Genomic DNA, 25,361 nt, shown 5'->3' with positions numbered 1-25,361 from the left:
CCCCAAAAGTCAAAATTTAATCCAATTAAAGCATCATATTTATCTTCAGATAAAAACAAAAATTGCTACTTAAGATGCTAAAACACTAAAATCTGAAGAATAAAATTTTTTTTAAATATTCTATACAATAGGAGAGAGAGGAGCAGTCAACAGCAGTATTTCCTCTAGACATCAGTTTGCTACAGCAACATGTTTAAGTTCATTATCTTGAAAGAACACAGGCTGAGATACATGCAAATAAAAACTAAAATTTTGGCTAAAACACACATGTCTGCAGAAACTCATAAAATCTGGATGGTTTCCTTAAGCAGCACAGTAAAAATGACTGGCTAAGAAGAGTGGGAAAAACAAACCGGCAGTATGACGACAATCAGGAAAAAAAAAAAAAACAGTTATTCCTAAATCTGAGCCATCAAAATACTAACAAACAGTAGTCTGAGATAAGATTTTAAAAGAAGATTCTTTCCTTGGAAGTACAACTTACAACAGCTTATAAAAACATAAAAGGAACTAAGTATATCTGAAATAAAGATATATTTAAATGTCATAAAATACAAACTTACTGTACCTTTCTCTGCTGCTTTCTGAAGAGCTTCTTCAATTCGAGAAAGCTCTCTCTGCTTAATGTCCTGCAAGGATTTTTCTTCTTTTTCAGCATCATATTTAATACCTGAACAGTGTTAACCCACAAAAAAGATATGGAATCAGTAAGTAGCCAAATGAGAAAAGTGTAGTCTCAATATGACTGGGTCATTTATACATAATAATCTCATTTCTGATCATGTATCCCAGTGAAACAATGCAAAAGACTAAAACAATCTGTATCAGGGTGGAATGCAGGGTTTCACTATAACAGTAAAACACAGTAGGCGGGCCATAATGAACTATCATATAGCTTTTTAAATTATCACCATCACTATAAAAGCTGTTGAAACAAATAAAAATTCATGTATTAAATGAATAAACAAACTCAACATTGTGACTCCAACGTGATACCTGATATTTAAAACCAAGTACATACATACAAAGACTTGCTAGTAGGCAAAAATCAAATAAAAGTTGCATTCGTATTATGGTTGAAAAATCATAAGTAATCTTTCCCTTAAACATCCATACTTTTCTTAACATTATAACTGAAAAATAGAACTACTAAGGTTCATTAGCTTAAGATATTCAAATTCAAAAACACTAAAATTTCTAAGTTAATAATTAACTATTTTACATTTTTTAGGAGACTGCTCAAAATAAGAAGCCATAAAATCCAAACTGGGAGCCTCACAGGGGCACAAAGTGTTACGCTGTCATTTGCAATACAGGCATGCCATATTGGAGTAATAACATCCCATGCTGGAGCACTGGTTCAATTCTGGCTGCTCAGCTGATAGAGATGGCTCAAGTGCCCAGACCCTTCTACCCAGGTGGAAGTGCCAGCCGGAATTCTAGATTCCCGCCTCCATCCTGGCCAGCCCTGGCTATCGTGGGCATTTGGGGAGTAAATCAGCAGATGGAAGATCTGTCTCTTCCTATCCCTGTGAGTTTTTGTTTTGTTTTGTTTTTCCCAGAGAAGTTTATTGCAAAGTGACCAGGTGAACAGGGAAAGAAGAGGGAAGGGGAAAGCACCTCTTAAGAGAGAGATGGGAGGTGGGGTGCCTATTGAAAGGAGAGAGGGAGAGACACAGAAGGTTTTCAGAAGGGTCTTGGGGTTTTAAGCATTCCCTGACCCCCTCCTTGTTGGGCAGGAACCTATAGGTAAGACATTCCCCATTGGTGGTCTCTTTACCAGTTAGGAAATGGCTGGGCAATTCTTATGTCACCCGCTTGTAAGTGTGGCCAAGATTTCAGCAGGCTTAGCCAGTCTCAGATTCCCCTTTTGGAATCCCACATCCTACTTCTGTAGGGATAAAGGGCAAAGACACTTTCTAGCTACTATCTGCTGAAACTGGGCATCTTTGGGTAAAGGGGCCCGTGGAAATGTGGGATCGGCAGAGTGATGGTTTGGATCATCGAAGCTGCTTGCTCTGACAGAAGCTGTCATACAAGGTTGCTTGTTCAGGGCCATCTGGAGTCTGCAGACCCCTAATCTTGTATCACTGTGACTTTCAGATAGAGATAGATAGAGAGAGAGAGAGAGAGAGAGAGAGTGCGAGAGCAAGCAATCCAATCTCAAAATCTACAAATTAACACATTAGCAGATCTTAATGTTAAAAGCCCAAGATCCTTTTTAAATTTTCTAAAAATTCTCCCAACAGTAAATCTGCCTTTCAATTAAACTTGAGCCTTAGATGTAAAATAATTACTAACAGAGAACAGAATACATGTTAATAGATTGAATTTATTTGTTCCAACAATAAGGTAAAAATATTTCATATACAAATGTAGTAATACATACGTGCATATTTCTGCAAACATACATATGTATGTATGTGTATGTTATAATTTAGTTTACTTAAGTACTTTCTATATTATGAAATATACTAAAATACTTAACCAGGTAACAATTTAATTTCACCATGATGTCACTGAACAGGTACCACATAAACATACTTGCTCCAGGGACAACAAGCAGGTAGAGTCCTTCTAGGGTTGCAACAACTGCTTCTCCATAAAGGTTTTTCCAGGGAATCTTCAAAGTTAATTTATCTAAGGAAACATAATTTCATATTTGGTTTCTCAAGAGATATAAATTTTTTGTTCCCTATTAAGATAAAATGTGTAACAAAACTCTTTCAGGATACAACACATATATTACACACATAAAATTTCTAAAAATCCCTAGAGTTCATAAAAATGTTTTCTATGTAATATTACTGTTACTATTTACATTGTGCTTTATAGTTTTCAAACTCTTTGATAATTATAATCTCATTTTCTATTTCAAAACTGATGAATGAACCAGTTATTATTTCAATACTGATGAAAATGCAACTCAGGAGCCAGCACCTTGGTGTACCAGGCTAAGCCTCTGCCTGTGGCACCAGCATCCCACATGGGTACTAGTTCAAGAACTTACTGCTACACTTCCAATCCTGCTCCCTGCAGGATGTACAGCTTGTGAAATTAATGGAGGATGGCTCCAAGTTCTTATGTCCCTGTACCCACATGGAAGATCAAGACAAAGTTCCTGGCTCCTGGCTTTGAATCAGTTCAGTTCTGGCCACTGCAGCCATTTGGGGAGTGAACCAGAAGATGAAAGATCTCTCTTGATCTCTATTTATCTCTTTTTCTCTTTGTAACTCTATCTTTCTACTAGAACTAAATCAATGGAAACTCAGTCCCACAGGGATTAACTAGCTGCTTAACTCTACCTGGTGATCAGGGAGATTGCTGGATTCAGAACTCAGAACCTGACATCTGAGCATTGCACATGCTCTTCTTTTTACATCAACAACTAAATCTCCAGCAATGAATTGTAAAACATCTGCGCACGTTCCAGGAACTGGAGCAGCAACACAGAAAACAGTCCCACAGGATTAACTTCCACAAAATGCCAAAGTGCCACAGCTGGATTAAGACTGTTCCAAGGCAATGCATACTGTTGTGTAAATAGTATGACAAGTTACTAGCAACTGAGATCAGTTACAGCCCAAATATCTTCTTATATGCCACCTGGAAATCAGAAAACATTTTCTCTCCTAGAAACAATGGCATTAATGTTAGGTCATTCAGAAATGAAAACACAAAAACTTTTCATAAATCAGATGAACTACAGCACTAATATTACTAAGCTAAGTTTAGGGTTTTAAAAGGAAAGATTGTTAAATCAAAGAAAGAACACAGCGAAATTTTGAAGTTGACAAGATCATCCTTAATGTTTTCTCATATTTTTTCCTTACCCTTTTCCTTGCCTCTGGTATTTCCTAGTTCTAAATTACCAAGGAGCTAATGCCCCCAGCTTACCTCAACAGTTTTATAATTCTATTCAAACTTCCCTACCCCTAGAGTTTTCCTGTTTAAAAATAAAATTCCTTCCTTCACCATCATTTAAAAACAGCAACTCTACAAAAACCTCAATTCGCTCAGTATTGCTGATCAAAACTATTGAGAAAGAATATGATTCAACTAAGTCATGCTAGTATATGAGTGTCTGATATCTCCCAGAAACAATGGAATTTTAAAAGACCCAAAGTTCGAAGAACTGCTGAACATATAAAAGCTGAAGCAGAAACAGGACAAAGTTATATAAGGAAGAATAACTCCGACCACCTGGATGGCAATGGAAGCATGTTTTACCAGGGAGTCTTTATTACTCCCCAGGCGACTTCTCTATTCAAAATCTCACTGCTCACTGGCACGTAAACAACCTGAATTTCTTAAATGACTCCCAGATAAAGGGCATAGAGATAAAATCACTATACTTCTGGACCACTTACATGTCTAAAAATTTTATTGTGAGTATCATCTATATTTATAATGAATACTATTCATAACTTTCACATTATCAGATGATACAACCTCATTCACAGCTTTCTTGATGGGCCTAATACAGAAAAAAAAAGGCGGGGGGGGGGTGGAATGCCTCTGAGGGACACACACAAAAAATATTCTCTGTTGTCTAAACCTTTTCTTCCTCCCTCCATTTATCCTAATTCGCTAATTGCTGCAACCAACCACCCACCCAATCACCAATAGGTATTAGAGTTTAGTCAGCAATATTATTATCTCCTTTTACTGATTAAAAACTGTTTAAAATTTTAAGTAAAGGAAAACCATATGCATCCATGAAAGTGTCTGGCTCTTCACTGGCATACATTTGGCATGGGTTGGGGCAAGATCAGGCTGAATCAGTTCTCGTCACCCACTGGCAAATCCAAGCACCAGAACAGTGTGGGTTGAGCCGGGTTTGGTCGCAACAAAAACTAGTGCACAATACGAAATGCCAAGGCGAGGTTGCCTGTACCAGATGTGACCACAGCACCCAACTAGCACACGTGAGAACCAGAAAGGGAGGGGGCTGAGCCGGCAGCGGGATTAAGGGGGTGGTCCCCTCGCCAGACAGCTACTCACACTGGAGAGCGTGAGCTGGGATGGGGGGCAGTCCAGACTGGCTGGGCAGGGCTACAACACCTGTACGCCTCATGCAGACCAGAGCAGGGAAAAGCCAGGCTGGGTTGATTATTCCTACTGGTGCAAACAAAATTAGAGTGGGTGAGGGTTGTTTGGGCTTAGCCACAGCATCAGCTGGCAGAAGCTGGCACTGGGGTCTAATTCTGTCAAGTCAAACCACAGAACTACCTGGAGAGTGCACAATCCGGGAGCGGGAGAGGCCTGGGAGGGAAATAGTGGGCTCCTCCCTCTTGGGTTACTACTCCCGCGGGAGAGCACGAAAACTAGGACCTGGGGTGGCTAAACAGATACCGAACAGCATCTGTGTGGGCTGCATAGTGGAGCTGGTTAGATGGAACAAAGCTTTAACACCCATTGACATGTACGAGAGCTGAATGGGGTGTGGGACAGACTGGACTACTGCTACACATTCTGGCAAACCAGGGTAGGGGGCGGGCCTGGTGGGGGTTATTGTGGGTTATTGTAGGCTGCAGCTCTTACTGGTTTATGCAAGGGCCGAGTATGTGCTGGGCAGAACCAGGCTGGACTGCAACATCCATTGGTTCCAGTGGAAGTCGGGGCTGAAAACAGAACCAACCCAGAGATTGCAACCACCAGCTGATTGGGGCAATGGACTGTGCTGGGCCCCGTGCTTGCTAGTACATACAAGAATCTAGTCGGAGAACACCTCAAACAAAGTTTCTTTGGAGATCTCCCCAATCAAAATGCCAGACTCAGAACCCTAGCCAAGAAAAGGCAGAAGGCAGAAGACAGAAGAGGTCAATCAACCATCTCAGCTATATGTTGGCAGTGAAATATGGGGCAAACGGAGACTCTATGATGGACTACGTCAACCAGTGGATTCTTCAAAGACCTCATAGTGCTTGGAGTGGCAAGATTGGCAGCAATTCATAATTGGTGAACTATCAAAACCACTTGAGCAAGAACCTCGGAGCATGCCCTACATCTGGGACCTGGGGTGGGTGGGAAATTGGGTGGGCCTTCTCCCTAAATATCCCCCTTTAAATATAAATGAAACAATATGGAAATAATTGTCTTACCCACTTTCCTATAGCCCTTGAACCTTTTTACACTAATTAACTATGTAAAGATTGTCAAAAATATAATAAAAATTAAAATTAAAAAAAAGAAAGTGTCTGGCTCTTAAAAACTCAAATCATCCTTGCACTTATGCAGACTTCATTTCAAATGAGGTAGAAATTCAATACCAATATAAATCCTCCATAAACCAAAAATGAATAAACATTTTTTAAAATGCCTTGCATCCAAATGATCAGTCTAATAACCCTAGAAGGTTATGATATTTTAAAAGTGAAAAAAAATTCTAAACCATTGGAAAACTTCCTCCCAAATAAAAACCAAGCTGCAAAAATATAATGAATGATGAAAATTTCTTTTAATCAATGTAATTCATCCAATATCCTGGAAATACAATGTCAATTTACATCCTAATTTTAGATCTCTATAGACAAGAATACCATATCATTCCCACCATTCCCACAGCAACTTACATAGTCTTGCACATACCTGTGTACATAAATACTTCAAAAGTAAAAGAATGAGCAATTCCTACACGCTAGGATTTCAACTAATCAAGTAAAAGAAAACCAAAACAGTACTTCCACAGCACCGTTAACCCTAACCAACACATTTAGAACTACTCCACAAACAAAAAAGACAGATCACACCCTAAAGCTAATTTCAATCTGAGGAAATGTCTCCTGTTTCAAAGGACAAAAATATGAACACACAGATGAACATGTGATGTTAAATGCAGTGCAGCAGATCAGGCATGTAATCGTGATGAAACCAGAGCCCAGCTGGAACACAAAACAGCAGACGAGGACAAGTGAATGGTGCAGTAGCTGTCAGCGAGTGACAGGAAGCATGCTGCACACGTGAAAACTCCTCACAGAAGTGCAAGCCATGTAGAGTCACAACTTAACCAACAACAACAAAAGAAAGTAAGAATCATACAGCATGGACTAGCTAGTCAGTCATAAGGACCCTGTGGATTAAATTTCCCATTTCACAACTTCTTCAACGAAGATAGATGCTTGGTATGGACAGTCTTAGTACAAGAGTTAATTTAGCTGCAAAAAAGAGAGACTTTGTACTTACCGAAACATATCGTCCACACCACACTGCTGCATAGTTTGGCAAGTAAAAATGGTTGAACAAAACATGAGGGAAATAAGCTACATTTTAAATTTTATATACTAGAGTTTGCAAATTCTACTGCTTTCACACGTAAAGAAAAGTCATACAAAATTGCCTATCTGTTTTTAAACTGAAGATATATTTTATGCTGTAGAATCAAAGCCTGAAGGGCATAACTGCAGTTCATTACCATTCAGTTTTAGAGAGACTTTCTACTTTTTTGTCAAACAAAAACCTGAAGTACGCATATATCGTACATAACACACATTAGGCTCACAACTCCACGAGAGCTAACTAATGTAAGAGTCAAAAATATTTCATACTTTAAGCCAGCCTATAGCAGCTTTTCTTATTCTAAAACGACCCAGAAAAATAAAAAAACTAAGAGGATTAAGAACAACCAAAATACTCACCAATTTGGCCAGCCTTGACTTTAAAAGGAACATCCAATTCACTCTTAAGAAGGAAGAAAACAATTTAAAAGAAAATATTATTAAAAACCCCAAAAGATCACTTTTATTTCATCATTAAAATATACTCATCTCCAAGGAAAATCAAAAACTAAATTTTCTATATTGGGTTAACTCATAAATGATGTTTTATAGACTTAAATAAAAGAGCCTTGATTAACAAATGTTAACAGAAATCATAACAGAAGCAAAATTATAAAAAGGAAAAAGAAAAAGTGTGGACAAACTATTTTAGTGAATCAAATAAAATGAAAATTCAGTGAAGTTAAACAGATGCACGCTAACTGAAATACCGAAATAGGAAAAGAAATTTTTTCTCAAAAATTAGTTGAAAACAGCAACTGATAACTTCCTCTCAAATATTTACTAAATGAATAAATAAATTTTATAAGAGAACATATTCCCAATATACTATTCACTAAATTAGCACTTCCTTTAAGTAACTTACAGGTAAGTATTAATAATAAATGTTCACTTTTCCAGATCCCCAAAGCATCAGAAAGTTCAGATAAGTATTTATTCATAGAGTACCAAACAACTGAAATTCATAATGATCACATAAATCTCCACAATGATTAAAAATTAAGCCAGAAAGTACACACTTTCTGTTGGGTATATCTGAACGTATACGAACTCCAAGGAAGCGTGGCTACTAAAATATAGCATTGCAGATAAAAATTTTAGCAATCAACTTCTCAGATCATCTGACTATTTGGACATTCCTGTTGAATCAAAATGAGCAAAATACTAACCACTTTCGATATACAAAAAAAGTCGTCTTAGGCACAGGTGACTGCCATAATAGTTAAAGCCACGCCTAGGATACCTGTATCCAATATAAGGCAGCCTGGGTAGAAGTGCAGCTCTGTATTTGAAACCAGCTTCCTGCTAAGGGGCACACTGGGGTGCAGGGGGTGCCAGCCCCAATGTCTGGTCCCTGTCACCTATGTGGGAGACCTGGATTGAATTTCAGGCATCAGCCTGTCTCAGTACCAACTGCTTTGGGAATTTAGGAAGTAAACCAGCAGCAGGTGGAATATCTCTTCCAATACATGTGAAAAGCCATTTTAGACCAAAAAAGAAAAATCTACACTGGTACTAAGAAAGTAGCTCTGACCTGCTGGAGGTCAGAAAAGAAAAACCAAACAAATTCACATTATATAGGATAAAAACTGGAAAATGAACAATTCTTATATACTCATTTGGATCCTTTAAAAATGATTTTCATACCAAGTAAGTGTAAAGAACCTGTTTCAAAGTAAAATCTCACCAATCTTTAAGGGGGAAGAAGACTAGCATGAATTAATGAAAAATACAAACAATGAAATATGTTCTAGTATTTAGTTATATCAAAATTCATATGACTAACACAAGTCCAATTTGTCTTCTAAGTATGTTGCTATATATCCTTTCACTGCAATTCTGACACTTGTTTTCTTATAAAACACTTTCATAAATAGTGAAAAATAAACTTAAGTTCAATCTCCATTGGCACAATCACAATTTCTAAGTGGATGGGGCCGGAGGTATAATGAGTAAGCCTCAGGTGAGTGCCATTTCCAGCCAAGATGCTCTGCCTCTGATCCAGCTCCCTGCTAAGCACAGAGGAAAACAGAACACGGGAGACCTGGAGAGAGTCCCAGGCACTTGCCGTCCTCCTGGGCCAGCCCCAGCCACCGCAGACATTTGACAGTTGGGGAATGAGCCAACAGAAGACTACATTCTGTTTCTGCCTTTCTCTAACTCTGTATTTCAATTTTTTTATTAAAGAAATTAAATAAATAATCAAATATGTGGATAAATTTTTTAAAGTTGGAATATCCTATACAAATGGGAAGGAAATTTAAAAATTTTGATTACAAAAGCAATCCTTTTGGGAATGACTCAGTTTATCTGGTACCTGGTACCAAATGCTGAGTAACCAAGTGTTTCTAGGAGCTCAAATTAACTGGGTTATTACAGAGTTGACTTACCAGAGCATTTTCTTTTATCTGTAGATTGTCTAAAGCCACATTTCCTTTACAAAAGAAAAAGAGGGGAAATATAACATTAATACACCAAATATGAATTTCATCTGTCATAATGCAGAAACCACTCACAAAGATATCATGTAACCAATTAAGAACAGAATGGGGGACAAAGCACACTGAAGGACTTGTAGAGGGTACCGGCACAAGACAGCTGATACACATGAGCAAGAATTATTTTTTTTCAAGATTTTATTTTTATTTGAAAAGCTACAGTATACTTGGGTTAGCCCAATGTAAAAGAGATTTCCAGGGACCAGTGCTCTGGTGTGTTGGCATTCCATATGGCCCGCTGTTCGAGTCCTGCCTGCTCCACTTCCAATTCGGTTCCCTGTTAATGTGCTGGGAAAGCAGCAGAGGATGATCCAAATGCTTGAGCTCCTGCACCCACTTAGAAACCTGGAAGAAGCTCCTGACTCCTGCCGTTCGCCTGCCCAGCTCTTGGCTGTTGTGGCCATGAGGGCAGTGAACCAGTGAATGGAAGATCTCTCCCGCTGCCTCTCCTTCACTCTCTCTGTAACTGTGCCTTTCAAAGTAAATCTTACAAAAGAAGAAAAGAAATAAAAAGAAAGAAAGAAACTTGAAAATATTCAAACAAGCTAATATTTAGGGATCGAACAATGAAGAAATAGGAGCCCTCTGGACTGTTACTTTTAACACTATTTGACAATCGAGGCAAAATCTCAGAAGCACACAGAGAGACAAACATGAGGACAATAACTTTGAAATCTTTCCCGAATTATGGCATCAATAACCATTTCTTCTAATGAATACAGTGTTAATCTGTTATGGTTCTAAACTTCCTACCCTCCCCCTGATTACTGTTTTTGGTAATCAGCACACCTTGTCTATATTCCCTCTAAACTAGGGTCTTGTGCTCTACCTTGTGGAGCATTAAGTATTTGGTTGTAATGTAAATTTAAAAGGTTATCTCAAAAACTAAAAATGAAAGACAGTGAGAGAGGGAGAGATGAGAGAAGAGAGAGGAAAGGTAGAGGGGTATATCATATTCTTAGAATAGTATCATGAACTATAATGATATAATGATTTCCTTTGCAGTAATATCACATTAACACAAAAAATTAAAGTATTCAAAGATTTGTAAAAGGTAGGCCCCCAAAAAATGCCTACTAAGTATGGCGTGCTATAAGGAAAATTATTACTAGAACAATATCCCTTTAGCAAAGTGCTCAAGGCCTACCCACAGAGACAGAACTCAGAGAATTTTACACTTTCTATTGGTATTCTATCTGAAGAGTGCACAAAATGCAGGGAGGACCGGCCTAATTCTTGCAAGGAAATTGAGACCACACACAGGTCTAGACTGGAAAGCTGAACACATATTTGTTGGATGGGTGGGAAACAAGGGCAAACACATGAGTAAGCCACATTTAAGAAAACACAGGAGGGTTGGTGTACTTGGAGGGTGTGAGCACAGGACAGGAGATAAAGTCAGAAGGCAGGCAGAGCCAGATAAAGTTCAAACTGGACACAACAGAAACAGGAAACACAAAAGAGATGACAACATTCTGGAACCATCACTATCCTATGCAGCAGGCATTCAGCTACCTGGATACTGCAACGCAGACTTTAAGGAAGAATGAAAGGGAAGGAGAAGGAAGTAGAGACCTGAAGATAGAAATGTCCACTGAGAAGGCCTAAGTCATAACCTATGCAAACTGTGGCCCAAAAGAAATTGCACAAAGGCGTGGGAAATTGTCTACAGGATGTTAAGTCATCTTAAAAGGTAAAAGAATGCCCAGACTGAGATAATATAAAAAATGCACATATATACATACATAAACATAGAAAACTATGACAGGACATCACAATGCTCATTTATAGATCAAAAAGTTAATTTTTCTTGAATAAGTAGTTTTCAAATTTTGGAAACTACAATAAACAGAAGGAGAAGCGAAGCAACCTCACAGATGGGAAGAAAACACTGCAAAACTACAATGGAAAGAAACTGAAAGAACAAAGGTAACCAGGCAGCTTCTATAGCTTCCTGAAGAAAACATGAAACCTAAAATGAGGCTGTAACTTGAGAGTGAAAGAGGTGGGAATTACAGAGAAAGTTAACTTGGAATCAGAAGCAACAAGATGCCAGCACTGCCCAAACGTAGGTATAATAGGATAGTCTGGCAAACTGGGGGGTGGAGGGTTGGGAACCTTAAGCCCAAGCAGAGAAACATTCCTGGATTTCATTTTGTCACATAAGGAATGATGGTTACAAGTCCCAATGTAAATCTGAAGCCATACAAATGAGTTAAACAAGCTCCTAGCTCCACCGGAGACCCTCAAAACCTGCTTGATGGTCCTACTCAGGGACTCCATACACAGGTCAAGTGTTACTGACAGATCAAGCTGCTTGCATTAGAGATTAAGTTTTTGTGACTTCTGCTAAAGTACTAAAATAATCTGTGTAAAATTAAAAACTTTATTATTTTAAAAAGGACTGATTCTACTGCAGTACAACTGTGGTTCTTCGATGAATAGGCGACATTTAAGACATGAAATAGTGGGCCTAGTACCATAGCCTAGTGGCTAAAGACCTCACCTTGCATCCACCAGGATCCCATTTGGGTGCCAGTTTGAGACCTGGCTGCTCTACTTCCCTTCTAGCTCCCTGCTTGTGGCCCTTCTAGCTCCATGCTTGTAGCCTGGGAAAGCAGTAGAGGATGGCCCAAAGCCTTGGGATCCTGCACCCATGTGGGAGATCAAAAGAAGCTCCTGGCTCCTGGCTTCAGATCCACTCAGTGCTGGCTGATGCAGCCACTTGGGGAGTGAGCCAGCGGATTCAAGATCTCTTCCCCACTGCTCTCTGCCTCTCCCCCCTCACCTCTCTCTCTCTTCTTTCTTCTCTCTGCACATCTGACTTTCCAATTAAAAAAATAAATCTTTTTTTAAAAAGATGAAATACTGAAAACACTTTTAAAAAGTATATTCAGAAAGGCCAGCAGACATTATAGGAATTTGTACTGGGTGGTGAGATTAAGGCCGGCTTTTTCATTAATGTGTTTAGTAGTTTCTATATTCCATAATAATCAGACACAGCTTTTATGTGAAATTATTATACAAATTACAATAAAAATGAAGAAATAAAACAAAAACAAATTCTAACATCAATGTGATATCTTCTTCCCCTAATATCTACTTTACCTACAGACCCATAAAACAAACAAAAAAATCTACGCCTGCTATCCAGAGTTTAACAAACAAATGCAAACTTCCTCTCTGAAAATATGTGAATGTTATCTAGCAAACAGTAACAGTGTAATTCCATAAATTATTTGTACTGAAGGAGGAGACATTAGGCCTAACACATAGAGAAGGAAAGAATAACAGAGAATTCCAGATTAAAACTGGCATCAGAAGGTGAAAGTGCATTCATTCACTCAACCAGAGGACTAACGCCTCACCTAGGGAAGGCACCAGACTAACAAGTGCTCTCCACTAAGCCACACACTCTCCTAACACAACCACATACAGTGGTCTCATCGTATTACCTATGAATGCCAGGAACTCCATATGCATAAAAATAATTTATAAACTAAATTTAAACATATTTCCCCTCAAAATTAATCATTTTATATTTACATACTGAAGAAAAAGGTTTAATTTCCTTTTTTGTATCAAGGAGAGTAACACAGCAAGTTCACATACGAGCAAGTAATAATCACTGTAGCCACACTACCAGAGCTGATGCACAAAAATATAGCAAGATTGTAGAAAAGTGAAGGAAAGGGCCCGGCGCGATGGCCTAACAGCTAAAGTCCTCGCCTTGAATGCACCGGGATCCCATAGGGTGCTGGTTTGTATCCCGGCTGTCCTGCTTCCCATCCAGCTCCCTGCTTGTGGCCTGGCAAAGCAGTCAAGGACGGCTCAAAGCCTTGGGACCCTGTACCCGTGTGGGAGACCTGGAAGAAGTTCCTGGCTCCTGGCTTTGGATGGGCGCAGCAACGGCCATTGCAGTCACTTGGGGAGTGAATCATCAGATGGAAGATGTTCCTCTCTGTCACTCCTCTTCTCTGTATATCTGCCTTTCCAATAAAAATTAATAAATCTTAAAAAAAAAAGAAAAAAGAAGAGTGAAGGAAGGCCACGTATTTGTGAAGGGAGGACGATAGCTAAGTGCAAATGGACAAAACTCTTCCAGCAAAGAAAGAGTAACATCAGTCCCACGATTGGACAGTGGTTTCTATTCTCCAAATCCAAAAAGGAAAGGGTGAAAGACAGGTGAAAAATGTTGGTGCAGGGCTCTCTGCACTGAATAGACCTACAGGATGAGAGCAGGCAACAGGCACAGCCTATGTATCACAGTGGACCCAGTATGGTTCTGAGTAATAAACAACCAACCTCTTGCATGAGTATGCACTATTGGAAAGTCACAGATAAGTCAGTACTGATGGGTGTTTAAAGAAATAGCCTAAAAGGTTCAATGTTGGATCAAAATGATCATAAACAATCTAGAAAACAGAAATAAAGGCGAATGCGCAAACTCAGTAAACGCCACCAAGAGCTGAGGTTATGTAAACAATAAAGCAGAAAAGGATATCATTGCTAATTTTTTTTAAATAAGCTTATTTATGAAAACAAATCATATGGGGGATGAGCACTCAGCACAGAGCTTAAAGATACCACATGGGAGGTACACATCCATTATCAGAGTAGCTGGGTTGAAGCCACAGTTCTGGCTCCTGCCTCCAGCTTCAGAGAAGGCATGCACCAGGAAACAGCACGTGATGGCTTGAGTCCTTGCAACACACACAGGAATGCCAGGATGAATTCCCAGCTCCTGACTTCAGCTTGACCTGACTGTAGTTTTGTACTCATCTGGGACATGAAACAAAAAAGCAATGGTCTCTCTGTCACTCTTTCCCTCTATCACTTTCTCTGCCTTCCAAATAAATTAAAACTTAAAAAAACTCAAATGATACTAGCATATTACAAAACAGGTCTGCCTAAGTCCAAGAAAAATTTCTAAACCATATATTCATAAAGGTTTAAAAAACAAATGTAAAAAATAAAGTGCAGATGTTAGATACCTCCAACTAGAAATAATCTGAACTTGCAAAGATTAGGCCATACCTTCCTACCATACTTACTGATTTTAACTTGATGTAAATTCCTAACGTGATTATAAGTACCCTACCAATTGTACTCATATTAGATATTTAACAAATAATGACTTAATGGATTATACTGGAGTGGAAACTATAAGAAAATAAACTTCAGTATTTCAGAAAACATCATTAGATCTAATACGTTCTTCAATGCTCATGGTGTCCTGAGCAGAAAGCATAATGTACGTATTAAGAAAGGCAAATGGAGGCACATAGAGGTCCATCAGCTGATCTCAGAACCTACAGCAACCTCATTCCAGCAGGAGAGCCAGGAATCCTTTCTTCTGAGGCCCCCTCAAACTGCAGGACCCCAAATTCTTCCCCCGAAAACCAGAGCAACAAAGGTCTAGGATTTCACTTCAGAAGGTCAATCTACTTCCCTCGTGGAGGAAAATGCCATCCAAAAAACTCAGCATTGAGAAGCCATAGTTGTTGGCTCTAGTTTTAGTCTCCACGTTTTAAAATAAAAACACAGAAGTCCAAAAACAAAAAGGGCAACTAAAATTAGTGCCAGAGCATAAGTAGAAAGTTAAAATGAAGTCCAGGGGTTTATTAGAAGCACTGCCAGTGCCAGAAGGAAAGACAGTGCCACAGGGGGAAACACTGGTGTAACAGAGAGAGAGTTGCAAAACGGTCATGTTTATGCTTTTTCAAAATCTACTCTTATCTCATGGCAGAAATTCATAAGTTATGTTTCAGAAATATTCAGACCAGAGAAATCTTTTTAAAACCAATCCCTTTTCATAAAGAAACTGAAGTCTAGGTTATACAATTACTTACCGGAAGTACTAAGAATAGATACATCTCATGACTCTTTGGTCAGTGTTCTTAATACAAAATGTCACAATCAACGCAAAACTGTGATTAAAGACAAAATCAGCAAACAAAAATGTTTTCTCTGAGCCAAGAAGCTACATCTGTCTTTTGCAAAATAATACAAAAAGAACAAACAGTGCACATACTTAATTTTGTTTTCCTTTTTTTGAGTTTCGTTTATTTTACTTGAAAGGCAGACTGACAGAGAGGGAGAGACACAGAGGTCTTCTAATGGTTGGCTCACTCCCTGGTCACAATGGCCTGAGCTGGACTGCTCCAAAGCCAGGAGCTTCTCCCCAGTCTACCATATGGGAGAAGGGGTCAGAGGACTTGGGCACCTTCATTGTTTTCCCAAGCACATTAACAGAGAGCTGGATCGGAAGTGTAACAACCAGGATTCAAACTGGCACCTATATGGGACACCAGCACCACAGGCAGTGGTTTAAACCACTATGTCATATACTTTTAAATTTTCATTTATTTGCAATATGAACATCCATTATTTATTTGAAGGTAAATAATTTATTTCCCAAGGAAGTAAGGAACTAAAGTAAATGGAGCATTTTTAAGAGTAATGATCAATTTTTCATAAATAATGAAAAAATACTGGAGCAATATATTTCACATGAATTTAGCTGAGGCCCACATGATGCAAGCTCCTACATCCCATATGATGCCGGTTCATATCCTAGCTGCTCTGCTTCCGATCCAGCTCCCTGCTTATGGCCTGGGAAAACAGTAAAGGATGGTTCAAGGCCTTTGGACCCTGTACCCACATGGAAGACCCAGAAGGCCCTGGCTCCTAGCTTCAGACTGCTTTCACAGCTACAGCTGTGGAATCCTTTTGGGTAGTGAACCAGCAGATGGAAGATTTTTCTCTCTGTGTGTCTCTCCTTCTCTCTGTAAATTTGCCTTTCTTTAAAAAGGAATCTAGCAGCTAAAGTCCTCGCCTTGCACGCGCCAGAATCCCATATGGGTGCTGATTTGTGTTCCAGCGGCTCCACTTCCCACCCAGCTCCCTGCTTGTGGCCTGGGAAAGCAGTTGAGGATGGCCCAAAGCCTTGGGACCTTTCACCCTCGTTGGAGACCTGGAGGAGGTTCCTGGCTCCTGACTTCAGATCACTTCAGTCCCAGCTGTTGTGGCCACTTGGGGAATGAATCAGTGGACAGATCTCCCTCTCTGTATAGCTGACTATCCAATTAAAATAAATAAATAAATTTTTTTAAATGATTCTAGCTATGCAACTCATATTAATCATTCCAGTCTTCTCTTAACAGGCATTCACAGTGACGCTGCTATGAAAGAGGAAGGTGGAAGCGAGAAAGGCCACCGCAAACTTTCTATTTCCTAATCCAAAGAGGAAGGCTTAGCCAAGGAAGAGGGGTGGCTGCTGAGTCCGCATTACATTTTCCCCCGTCAGTGCATCTCAGGATTCTTATGATGGTGAGCAGTGTGGCCTGGCCAGCAGAGTGGTGACCAAAGAGACAACTCCCAACTCCATCTCTAGGAGAAGGGTGAATTGTTAACTAACGATGCTATATAAATATGTAGAAAGGCATTTTCAACTGAAGTTTTAAGCACTGCTTTAAATAACAGTAACTGAGTCTAAATCTATTACCCAACAGTACTACCTGAAGACTGTTGCTTTGTGTGTGACAGAAAAAGCTAATGCAAAACAAGACCTTCACTGTACAGCAAGTGTTGGCTGAGTGGAAAGGACTAAAAAATAACTCTAAGTTTAGAAATACCTAGATACTGACTTATTTTATATGTCAATGTGAAAAGAACCAAAAAAAAAAAAAACTGTGCTTCTCTGCATTCCAAGCAGCTATACCTGTATATATATCTGTTGTAACATGTTATATAATTGTATACATGCCTGTTGTAATCCTGTAATATATGTCTGTTACGGCAATATAATATGTAAGACCTGGATTCACAATATATATTAGCATGAGCCTGGAACCTCAATTACCTTATATTTTATGATGGTGGCTCTTTACTCACAGATATTAACCAGAGAACAAAAAGAAAAGATTACTGTGCTATTATCTCAATGAGAATGCAGATCAAACAGCAACATCTGCTAACGAAGAAGCTCCTCAGGCTCCAGCCTTGCTCACATCAGAGAACCTGAAAGCCACAAGAGAGGGCCCTGTCTAGGTGTTCATTTACAGATGAGAAACTAACGGGTCACTGACCTGTGGCTGGACAAAAGGCACACAATAGGGCAGCAACTGGGAACCACACCCCAGGTTTCCTCACCCCTCCTCCAGCATTTAGTCCCTCTCCTTGTTTACAGTGTGCTCTGCTCCAACAGTATAGGTTCAGCAACCCTAATCTAAAAATCCAAAATCTGCAATGCTCCAAAATCCTAAACCTTGTGAGCATCAACCAATGGGAAAGTCCTCACTTGATCTCACGTACATCACAGCCAGAACACAGGCTTACGTAGGTGGGTGTTGTGGTACGGGAAGTTAAGCTGTCACTGGGATGCCCCCAGTCCATAACAAGCACCTGGTTTCAGTCATGGCAGCTCTGCTTCCATTTCAGCTGCCTCATAACTTGTCCTGGGAAACAACAAATTGTGGCGTCAGTACTTGGCTTCCAGCCACCCATATGGGATTCATGGAGGAATTATATGCTCCTGGAGTCAGGACACCTCAGGCCCAGTTGTTGAAGGCATTTGGGGAGTGAATCAGCAGATGGAAGACTCTCTCTTTCTGTCCCTACCTCTCATTCCCCCTTTCAAATAAATGAATAAATACATATTTTTTAAAGTAAAATCTAAAAACAAACAGGCATAGGGGACCTGGCACGATGGCTCAGTGCCTGAATCTTCACCTTGCATTGTCAGGATCCCATATGGCCACTGGTTCATGTGCCAGCTGCTCCACTTTCCATCCAGCTCCCCACTTGCAACCTGGGAAAGCAGTCGAGGACAGCTTTGGGACCCTGCACCCGTGTGGGAGACCCAGAAAAAGTTCCTGGCTCCTGGTTTCAGGTCAGCTCAGCTATGGCTCTGGTGGCCATTTAGGGAGTTAACCAGTGGATGGAAGATCTCTGTCTCTCCTTCTCTCAGCAAATCTGACTTTCCGATAAAAATAAATAAATTTTTTTTAAATATATAAAAAAGATGCATTATATTCCCTTCAGGCCTTGTATAAAGGCTTATAGGCAATACAAATGAATTTTGAGTTTAAACTGAGATCTCATTCCCCCCAAATTTCATTATGTACATGCAACTATTTCAAATTTCAAATTCTAAAAAGGAAGGAAAAAAAATGAAATCTAAAACATTTCTGGACCTGGCATTTCCAGCCCCAACCATTTTGAGCAAGTGAAATTCAGTCTAAACCAGGGAGCTGATGGAGAAGTGTCAGGAGGAGGGTGAAGGACAGTAGGGAAAACAGCACAGGTTCAGTCTGGGTTGCACAGCAACACGCTCTGAAGCTCCCATCCTTGGCCTCCACAGCCAACCTCTGCTCCCACACATCATGGCCCGTGTTTAATCCGCCTGCCCAACTGAAAGCCAGAGTTCTGACTGGAGGATGTTCTTGCTCTTCCACAGCAAATAACCCTAAAATCAGACTGACACAGGTTCTACATTCCAGTGATACTATTCAAGCCAACTTACAAAAGATGCAGCATTTCAACATACCGTCTAAAATACGTTATTCAAAAACAATTACATCTTGGACATATCTCAAATCACTAAGGGTTATGTAATTCACCTCCTGGTATCAGTCTGTGGGAAACAAAAATCCAGACAAAGCATCTTGTCTGAGTAGGCAGAACATGTCTACCAGGTCTATTAAGCCTGTCAAAACTGGCTGGCATGTAAGAAAAGTATCCAAAATACAAATTCAAATTCAACGTTTCTTTTTTCCTTTTAGAAGTCTGTTTGGAAAATAAATCTTTAGATACTTAAGGCTGACTCTACACAAAATTATCACTCTATAGTATATTAAACTCCTAAAGGCTGAAGTTAGACAAAACATACTATACTTACAAAATAAAATAGATTGTTTTCCATCATCCAGTCAAGTTTATCATCAGTATTACTGTATTATTAACAAATACAAAGGATTTTCACACTTTTCTCATAATGCTGTTGCAGTCTTTGTACATATTAGGAGACTGGGGCTTAAAAAATTAATATATTTTGCCCTGGAGCTTACAGTCAGCAAATAATTAGGTCTTAATTTTATGCAGAAGTTTTCCTAAATCACTTTTTAAGAATATACAGTAATCACTTGGCATGAAAAAAAAAAGATCATTTAAGAATAAAAACAGAGGGAAGAAAGGATGGCATATGTTTCATTTGTTTTCCTCAACTCCAACTTAAGGGCAATATCCAATGCTGTGGGTGCTAGGCACAGCAAGTAAGACACTGTTTAGGACACAAATGCCCTGCTCTGCTTCTGATTCAGCTTCCTGCAAATGCACACCCTGGGAGACAGCAGGCAACGGCTCCAGCATTTGGATCCCTGACACCCACAAGGGAAACCAAGAAGGAGTTCCAGGCTTTGGCCTCGTCCAACTCATGCTACTGCGGGTATCCGGGGAATAATTATCAACTGGAATATCTCTCCCTGTCTGTCCTTTTGCCTTCTCCCTCCCTCTCCACACTCATCACTCAGCCTTTCAAATAAATAAATAAAACTCTTTAAAAATACATTCAGGGGAGCCTGGCGCAGTGGCCTAGCAGCTCAAGTCCTCGCCTTGAATGCACTGGGATCCCATATGGGCGCCGGTTCTAGTCCCAGCAGCTCCGCTTCCCATCCAGCTCCCTGCTTGTGGCCTGGGAAGGCAGTCGAGGACAGCCCAAAACCTTTGGGACCCTGCAGCCATGTGGGAGACCCAGAAGAGGTTCCAGGTTCCCGGCTTCTGATAGGCGCAGCACCAGCCATTGCAGTCACTTGAGGAGTGAATTAGTGGACGGAAGATCTCCCTCTCTGTATATCTGACTTTATAATGAAAATAAATAAATCTTTAAAAAAATACATTTAGGGGCCAGTGTGCATGATGGTTCACGTCCTGGCTACTCCACTGCTGATCCAGCTCCCAAGTGCTTGGGCCCCTGTACTCAGGAGCTCCTGGATCCTGGCGTCAGAGAAGCCAGCTCTGCCAGTTGAGGCTACTTGGAGAGTGAACCAATGTATGGACACATTCTTGCTCTCCTTCTCTCTTTTTCTCTTACTGTGCCAAATGAATAAATCTTTTTTTAAAAAAATACAATTAAAATAAAGGCAATATTGGGAGAACACTTCTGGTTTTTGACATTCCAATAATTTTCCCCATCCTTCTCATTGTATGGTCATTGTAGATTTCACTGCCACTAACTATACATGTATGAATGTATGCACAGCATATTTTTCAATTCCTGCTACAGTATTTTGAGTGGTAAACAACTTCCTCTGAAATTATCAAAGTATGCATTCTTATCAACTTTGTAATTTTCAGTTACCTCTTAATCTCTCTCTTATAAATTTCGTGAGAGAAACCTATTCCCTAAGTCCTTTATTTATTTCTTATTGTAGCTTGTTCGACACAAGGTAGATCTCCTCTTAACCCAGAAGAACTTGGTATTCTCCTTGGACCAGGTTTCTCAACTAACACCTAGGGCTGAATAATTCTCTGTTACAAAGACCTGCTGTGTGTACCGTAGGATGTTTAACAGTAGAGTAACCAGCTCCCAACAGTAGCACACCTCTCTCACTACAGCAAGCAGAATATGTCACTGACCTTAGTCAAACATCTCCTGAGCCGCAAACTAACAAAGTGTCCATTGAGATAAACAAACTAAGGTCTAGAAGGCCAAATGAGTTGTCCAACACAGCAACCCAGTAGACCTACAATTCAACACTTTCTCAGAAGGCAGGCTTACTAACCCGCTGGCTTTTTTCAAATCTCAAATCATGTTTACAAAATACAAGTAGTAAATAGTATTACTGCCAGTATTTCAAAGGAATACATGGTCTCCACAGAAAGCCCTGAATATTTAGTCCTTAAACATCCTTCTTTACTTCCTTTTCTTAAGCATTATATTTGGTGGAGGATGGAGGAAACACCTTACTTATTTCTACAACAACGGCAGTGATCAGATGACCAGAAACCTAGTTTAAAAAAACAAAAAAGGCTCCTCCCCCACAGCTTCAGGCAGCATTCACAGTTCTGTAACAGCACTGGGCACAAATATATGGTCCACATACATAATTACAGATGTGAGGAGCCACACCAAAAGAAAAAAGTAAATGGGTTTTAACAATATATTCAATTTAATTCAATATGTTCAAATATCACCTCAACATAAAAATTAATTCACCTATTTCTTTTTAATTACATTTTATTCTTATTTTTAATTTACATAAAATGAGTAGCTTTCACAACAGATTTAAAAAGATAAGAATCTCACCATTTTCTCTCCCCTTCCTGCCACCCTCTCTCTCTCTCCCTTATTATTTTTTCCCAAATAATTATAATACCACATTCATTCACTTCACTACAGCAAGTTTAACTTTCCAATATTAAAGGTATCATGACATAGCTAGTAGAGTTAGGAGGAAAATGAAAAATAAGATTACCTACAAAAAAACTAAAATTAAAATGGAACTCCTCCTGTTACTCAGGAGTGGACTCCTGCTGCATACAACAGTTAATTCCCAGTATTCTACTCTCACTCATAGAGATTACATTTATCGTGCTGTGTGTTCTAGTTGTCACAGATCAGGAGGAACACGTGATACCTGTCTTTCGGGGACTGACTTATATCATTAAGCACAGTGGTTTCCAGCTGGGTCCATGCAAATACTAAAACCTGATTCTTTTTTATGGCTGAGTATTACTCCATAGTGGACCTGTACCACATTTGCTTTATCCAGTCATCAGCTGATGGGCCCCTGGTTGGTCCCATCTCTTAGCATAGCTAAGCTATGCTATAAACATATAGCTATAAACATATAGCTGAGCATAGCTATAAACATGGTAGATGTCCCCTTGTTTCGTAAGGAGACAAAAATATGTTCAAAAGCCTGTGTGTTTTTCATGCTTACAGCACATTTCAATTTGAACTACTCACACACTGCAAGTGCTTGTTAGCTACAGGGGCTGGTGGTTATCCTATTAACCAGCCTGGGTCTGTAACCGAAGCAGTTTCATTCAGTTTTTTTTTTTTTTTTCCTCAAATGCTCCAATCTTCTTGAGGGTGACCAAGTACCCAATATCCCCAAACCATAACACGTTAATTCAAGCACATAATCTAGCTCTTGACAGGATAAACAAGCATAACATACTTATTGTCGAGTTTTCTATACCTAATCTCTAGGATGAAAACGTTGGCACACATTCCTGGGCACATAACCAAGCAGGCACTAATTAATGATGACGCTAGCCCGGGCTTGAGGTTCTCTCCACCCTTCCCAAACTACACCTGAAGGCCCTCTTCCCATGCTAAGTCTTAAAAGAAGAAACTACTTCTTCAGAAATTAAACGCAAGAAGAGTGGAAGAATCCCTTAGGGGCACACCTTTCTGAGTGATCTTCCAGTGCCTAGCCCTCCTCAAGTCAAAACTGAAGCAAAGCAGTTCCTGTTCACAGTGTAAAACGCTCCAGAGGAGAACTGCGGGATGCAATCTCCCTTTTCCTGGATGCTACTTTATCGGGGTATGATTAGGAAGCTGTGGTCACTCCACTGATAAGCAGGCAGAAATGGTGCTGCAGTTTTGTTTTCGTTTTACTCTGAAGGCCGTGGAGTTAAAGGCGCCGCACCGAAAGCCACGGGAAGACCCCCGAGATGGACAGTGCGGAGCGGGGCAGGGGCTTGGCTGGTCGGGGAGGGTGGGCACCGCACCGGGACAGAGCGGGCGCGACCCCCGCAGCATCTCCCCGCCTCCGGTCACGCGCGTCGTGGCCATCACGGGAACCTGAGGGAGGACGGCGGGGTGGACAGACACAGGCTCCACCGCCACCCGCACCTGTCGCCCCCATCCCGGACGCCGAGTCCCCTGCCCGGCGGCGGCCCCTCCGCGCCCGCCGGCCGCGCCCCTCTCACTCACCGCCCCAAATCCCCAGCTTGAGCTGGGACTTGTTCAGGTTCTCCACATAATCCCCCAGGAAGCGGTTCAGCAGGTCCGCGACCACCGACTCAAACACCATGGTGGGGCTGAGGCGGCGGCGGGAGGAGGAGGAGCCGGAACCGCGGAGCGCAGCCCAGGCCGGCGAATGACAGCCCCTCGGCCGCCAGCCCGCCCCCGCGCCGCGCGCGTGACCCCGAGTGTGCGCAGGCGCGCCGCCGCCGAGCCCTCCGGCGCTGCGTGGGCCCCGCCAGCCCGAGCCCGGGGACCCTCAGCAGCCGAGTCCCAGCGGCCTACACGGAAGAGATACAGAACATTCGAGAAGAAAAAGGGAGAGCCGGCGTTCCTGGGCGCAGGGACAGCTACGTGGCCACCTACTGCTGAGCTAGGGCCGCAGGCGCTCCCGGCGACTCATGCACAACCGCGGCTTCCACTGCGGACCTGGAGGTGGGGGATGGAGACCCTGAATTCTTGTCCTGGTGCCCGTTGCCTCCGACTGGGGCAGATTCTCAAAAACACACCTTCCTAACTTAGAGGCGCCCTGAACCGCATCAAGATGGCAGAGAGCTTCAGACGCGATGATCTAAATCCGGCCCTTTTCCAGAAGTTACATTCCTTCCTTCTTCACAAACCGGAGTACTTCCTTTTTCTTTTTCACCCTGGTGAATGCGGGCTGGCTGGTGTTTGTATATTTACTTTTTGCTGTGCTAACACTGAGCCGTGTCTGGTATGGCCAGCCATTCAAAGCCAAAGTCTTGCCGCCCTGCTGAAGTGAAAGCACCCCTTGACAAACCAGTTCTCCAGTGAGAACTGAAAATTTTTTTCTAAAATTCATTTAAAAAAAAAAGCTGTTAAGCCACGGTACACAGAAACCAAGGCATTTATTAAAATACTTTGCTTGGATGATGAAACTGTGGTCACTCCACAGATAGGCAAGTAGAAATACTGTTTTGTTTTTATTTTTTGTTTTATTTTAAGGTTGTGGAGCTAAACGTGCCTGACTGAAGGCTGAAGACCCCGACAGCAGGGCTGAGCGGGATTAGAGGCTTGCTTGGAGCCTCAGGGACTGGGCGGATCCCCCGGAAAGTGGGAACCTGGACAGCGTGGGCATGACCCCCCAGCGCATCCCGGGTACCAGCTCCCTGCGACCCGCACCTGTTCCCGTTTATGTCTGAAAGAGAATGCTGCGTTGTTGTTAGCATGAGCTACAGGGTCAAAGAGAACACTTCCTAAATGTCTTTTGGAGATTGAAAAAAAAATGAAAATAACTACCAAGGAAGGTACAAAAGAGGAACAAGAGTATTAACAGAATCATAAACATCCACCTCCACTTTCATTCCTGCCACCGGAAATCCTCAACTGTTTTTCCCCTCCCAAACAAACTACCTAGAAGAAACTTCAGGTTTACATCTTTCTGGCACAGCTGATAAGCTGCCAAGCTAGCCCCTGCTTTCGCCTTATTTCCTTAACTATCCTCATCTGCTCCTCATGCAGCCATGTACGTTGCACACGCCATCCCCCAGCCTGGAGACGTGCCTGGCTCGCACCTCTTTTTTACACTGACAGACCCCCCCAACCTCATGTTAGTCAGCTGCTCAAAGCCAGTGTGACTTCTCAGTGTTC

The 25,361-nt window shown here is 41.0% G+C and overlaps 1 protein-coding gene across 2 annotated transcripts in view; it reads right to left on the bottom strand.

The window, feature by feature from the left end:
• Positions 1 to 23,924, bottom strand: part of VPS13C (vacuolar protein sorting 13 homolog C) — a 170,469-nt gene extending 146,545 nt beyond the window's left edge. For both annotated transcript variants that reach the window (XM_058665749.1, XM_058665750.1), the window contains exons 1-5: positions 23,721 to 23,924; positions 9,668 to 9,711; positions 7,638 to 7,680; positions 2,545 to 2,640; positions 569 to 670 (exon numbers count right to left, since the gene is read on the bottom strand). In XM_058665749.1, the coding sequence (XP_058521732.1) occupies positions 569 to 670; positions 2,545 to 2,640; positions 7,638 to 7,680; positions 9,668 to 9,711; positions 23,721 to 23,820 (385 nt within the window). In that variant the 5' untranslated portion in view covers positions 23,821 to 23,924. The remainder of the gene's footprint in view (positions 1 to 568; positions 671 to 2,544; positions 2,641 to 7,637; positions 7,681 to 9,667; positions 9,712 to 23,720) is intronic.
• Between the last annotated feature and the right edge of the window lie 1,437 nt (positions 23,925 to 25,361).

This window comes from Ochotona princeps, chromosome 6, assembly GCF_030435755.1.
Source record: "Ochotona princeps isolate mOchPri1 chromosome 6, mOchPri1.hap1, whole genome shotgun sequence".
NCBI classification, from domain to species: Eukaryota; Metazoa; Chordata; class Mammalia; order Lagomorpha; family Ochotonidae; genus Ochotona; species Ochotona princeps.
The sequence above is the reverse complement of the archived record's forward strand: the minus strand, read 5'-3'. Positions and strand labels throughout refer to the sequence as shown.